Source organism: Hylaeus volcanicus, chromosome 2, assembly GCF_026283585.1.
Source record: "Hylaeus volcanicus isolate JK05 chromosome 2, UHH_iyHylVolc1.0_haploid, whole genome shotgun sequence".
Classification (NCBI taxonomy): Eukaryota; Metazoa; Arthropoda; class Insecta; order Hymenoptera; family Colletidae; genus Hylaeus; species Hylaeus volcanicus.
Window position 1 is genome coordinate 16,783,866 of NC_071977.1, and position 4,631 is coordinate 16,788,496.

Below are 4,631 nucleotides of genomic sequence, written 5' to 3' on the forward strand. Positions count from 1 at the left end.
CCAGAGAGAGAGAGAGAGAGGGGGGGGACGGGGTAGGTGGCGGAGAGGGTGTGTATTGGGGGTTGGTAGTGGAGATGGCATCGAGACCAGGATCTGTAGCGTGGAGGGTGGATAGAGGCCAGAGGAGGAAACAAGAGAGGAGAACAGAAACGAAGAGAAGCGAAGGGAAGGGAAGAGAAGGGCGTAGGGCTGGTTAAATGGTGGCTGGTCCGGGGTTCAGGGACGAGGGGGACGCGAATGTTGGAGAGAGGGATGCTGGGGCGGTTCAAGCGAGATCGAGTTCACGCCAAGTGGAGTACGGCAGTTTGTGTCAGACCACGGAGCACGGAAGATGTTCCCGGTTGTTCACGGTACGGGTAGTTCACCCTCGTCGCGACGTCGGCGTCGCGCGACGAATTGTCACGGTGCCGTGTCTGTTACGCTTGGAAACTTCAAGAACGTTGCTAGTTCACGGATCGACAGGCCAACGTCCACTGCCACACTGATGACGACCGCCTTGTGCGTCTTGCTGGTCCTCTTGCCCGCGGCGTACCCCGACAAGATCTCCATCGGTGAGTGATCGAGCTTGCATGTACTCGTTCCCTATTCGAGTTCGACGGGTTTTCGGGTTCGGGGTTCGTGCTCCCGAGTGCGTCACGCGAGCTACGGCACGGCTGGTCGAACTTTGTGCAACCACTCTGACGGTTCTGGAGGGTTGTTGCACTCGACTCCTAGGTGTCTATTTACGGTGGATGGAAGTAAATACTCCGTTTCTCGATGTGCTGTATCTACGCGTGAAAGGAAGTGTAGTTGAATTTTTTTCTCTCTCCCTTTGCTAGGGAAAAAGAAGCGAAGACAACGATAGAGAAAAGCAATGTGTAACGACTATCGTTCGCGGTGGTAAATATTTTGCGTTTGATATACACCGCGTCTACGCTTCGAAAGTGTCGCAACTGAACATTGCAGAGTTTGGAAGTAAGTTGACAATTTATTGCTTCGTATCACACACGTACAATAATTACGATAGCTGCCGTTTACTTGGTTGTATTGGTCGAGATTGGTCTTGAAATCGGTGTAAGTAGACTAATGTTTTGAATAGGCATTGTTTGTTGATGTCTTGGGGATGCTACGAAGATGAAGATTTGCCATTAGAGTGCGAAAATGTTTGTTTGAACTCGATGTTTTGGTCCATGGATTGGGATCCTCTTTTAGGTGTAAACATGTTATGCAAATGTTAAAAAGGAAAATGTTATTTACATTCGGATGAATGCATACGATAAACAATAGAAGTCAAAGTAATGAAAATAGTGCGAAGATCCTAATATAATTATTGTACTACTGCACTCTATTTATTATATATTTTTTATTATTCATTGTATTCATCCATTTAAGTTTATATAATTTTATCCTTCATTTATTATTCATACATGTTTATATCTGAAGAGTCTTGTTTATATAAAGACTTTATAGAGGTTCTTACATTCAATAACATGAAAGATAACGTAACCTTTATCTAAACTTTCCTATTGCGTTACTATTTTCACTTTATATTAAAAATCACTTTAGAAATACTGATTTAATCTTGACAGTAAACAACGTCTTGATATTCAGTTTGCATTCTTGATTCCCGAAGTCGTGTCGTTTAAAAACTTTAATTGACGATCAGATTATTTCTACTGTGTTTAATTTCACGTTACCAATAGTGAATTTTATTCTTTTAAATATAATGACATCTTATTGACATCGTCACGCTTCCCAGAATTCGGATAAGTAAGAGTACAAGATCACTGATTGACAGTCGAAGACGCGCGTGTATCTCATACATACTTTATAAATCACTATACAAGTTTACTTTGTGACTTTTTTGTATTTTACTTCTTGTATTTTAAACGAACCATTCAACCAAGTTCAAATTAATCCAGATAGATTCTCTTTTCACGGTGATAAAATGATTCTAATAATTATATCTTGAAAACTGAGAGTGATTAATTAAAAGTAAGTAATTGCGTGGTGCAATGCAGCGTACGTTTCAAATGTTCGACTGACAGTTAAAACCGTATTTCGCACTCAAAATCAAATATCGCGAAACAAATTTAGACACTAATTTAAAACCGTCACAATATTAAACGCAACAGGAAATATAATCGTGCGGTGATGTATAGATAATGTTTGTGATATAGGCACGCCGTTTGTTGTTATGTAGGTGATTTTTGTTTATATTTATCTCTCGAATCAGAAATTAATAAATTTTTTAATTGTGTCACTTCTGAAACGAGGGAGCGACGTTATCAGCGCTACACAGGATACTTCATGGTCGAAATTCTGGGCAAGTTCAAGCCCTGGAAATTTTTTTCGTACACAGTTATAATTAAAAGTAATTATAATTTATGGTTTCACGTGGTCTTAAGGAACAGTTATTCAGTTATTCTGGTTTGTTATTCAAAACAAAAGATTATCTTTAATCATTTCGAAGTAATCTATTAATAAAGTGAAATTAATTGGAATTGAGACGTTCTTAATATGCAATGCATGTGTAAATCATATTGTGTGTGTAAAATGAAAAAGTGGATATTAAACTTCATGTGTTCAAATGGTGGTCTTTATTTAAACAACTGTGTCAACGTTTTGGCAGAGAAAGTAGAATGATAGTCTTTCAATGTAACTTTGTAAATTAAAATTGAAATTTAACTGCAATATGTCTATATTTTAAAAATGACTCAAAGCCTATCGTTGAAACATACTTAAACATAATATAAATAACGTGTGTTTGGAGACTAAATAACAAAATATTCGTTCTTATTATTTTACTCTTACAAGCCAAAACACCTAATCAAACATCAACTAGAATAATGGGTTACTATTTACTGACCATATACAGAGCAGAATCATTACATTTATATAATATTATAATTTAAAATTAGAACGAATATGATCAAGTGAAAACCTAATTTCTTGCATGTTTTAGTGAGCATATGGTGAGAGCAAGAATATCTTCTGCTTTTAATTCTATATGCCAACACGGGGGTGGGTTGGACAATAGCTTGCATATAATAAAGCAAAGTGGATTACACTATGAAATTCCTTCACAGAGTTCCTAATCGTTTTCCGATCGCTAACGTCTGAGCGTTCCGATTCTTTTTTGTAGAATACATTATTCCAAAACGAAGAGTTCGGAAATGTAGCGTGTAAAGAATTCCTGGCCTTCAGGGCTTACGATTTTATTCATATCGAAATTATTTAGAATCCTGAAGTTTAAAAAAGTTCCTTGTCGAACTTATCGTTCCTCACGATAATGTTACTGTCGTTTATAGTGGACGTTTGTTAATTTGTATTTCCATTACTGCCCATTCTGTAGGTATGATGCCAGTCAAGTGTAGATTAATTTACACGCGTTTTTACGGCTAAACGAAGCAAACTGAAAGTGAAGTTCTGAAACGCAAAGAATGATGACATCGATCGAACAATCCATCATCAATTACGTTTCTAGTTGAAATAACTGCACGTGGAAAATGTTCATCATTCAATTTCACCGAAAATAAAACTCCAGAATTATAACGAATAATGCAAGTTTACTTTCTCACTTTCAATTATAACGATAGAGCTTCATTTTTTTTATAAATATGGTTAAAATATTATTTTTGATATAACGGGTAAAGGAGACTGAGGCAGAAAGTATTAGAAGTAGGTTGTAACAGCATATAACAGAATATATTAAGTTTGTTTTTCTCGAAGAGTAGGAATTTATCAAATTGTACTCGACAGTTTAATAACATCATAATAATTAAATTAAATCAACGAACATTGTTCACGTAGCACGTGTTTATGTAATCTCAAAATTAATTACAATTGCACATGTGATAGTCTTAAGTACTATTAATTTAAACACACTTACCAAACCAATTTAGCAATAAAATTAATTTTCTATGGTAAACTTATTGTTAATAGTTGACTGTTTCTAAGAAGAAGCTTAAAGTAACATGGCCTAACTTAATGTACTTGATAGTTTCAGTATTAACGACAGAGTCCCACTCTAGTTTCTAAAAAAAAAACTGTTAATTTAGAAGTTTAAAAGAGTTAATCAGATTTTTCCCAGCAAACCCATAATTTTGTTGGCTAAGTAGAGAAGTGGAACGCGGAAGTTAAACAGTAAATGACGTCTATTTTTCGTGAAAGTGACTGTGCGCGTTTACAAACAGCGTATAATTAAACAAATAGCCGTGGAGCCCGGTAAAAAATACGCGCAACTCGTATTAAAGGCTGAAACGACGCGAAAACACGCATGCCATAAACATCGTTTGCACCGCCTCCTTGAAAACTTTGTCGTTCGAGTCGACTGTTGTTTTTCGTCTCCGTCTCGGCCGTATTCGGGCGCCAACGATTTCTATCCGTGATCCAAAATCGGTCGTCGAGGAGCGTGATATACGGTTAAAAGCCTGGTAGATTACCATCAATGCAGATTTCAGGGACGTAACGCCAGAAGTTGCGGAAAATGATTGTGGAGGAGGGGGTGGATAGGTGAGAAAGAGAGAGAGAGGGGAGGGGGCGCAAACACAGAAATAGGCGGAAGTAGGTAAAATGAGAGGGAATAAGCGAGGGAAGGCAAAAGTGCGTGCGTGCGTGCGTGCGTGCGTGCGTGCGTGCGTGCGTGCGTG

General features: G+C 37.8%; 1 protein-coding gene across 2 annotated transcripts in view; it reads left to right on the forward strand.

The window, feature by feature from the left end:
- The first annotated feature begins 299 nt into the window (after positions 1 to 299).
- Positions 300 to 4,631, forward strand: part of LOC128872653 (glutamate receptor 1) — a 648,027-nt gene continuing 643,695 nt past the window's right edge. For both annotated transcript variants that reach the window (XM_054115547.1, XM_054115546.1), the window contains exon 1: positions 300 to 551. In XM_054115547.1, the coding sequence (XP_053971522.1) occupies positions 332 to 551 (220 nt within the window). In that variant the 5' untranslated portion in view covers positions 300 to 331. The remainder of the gene's footprint in view (positions 552 to 4,631) is intronic.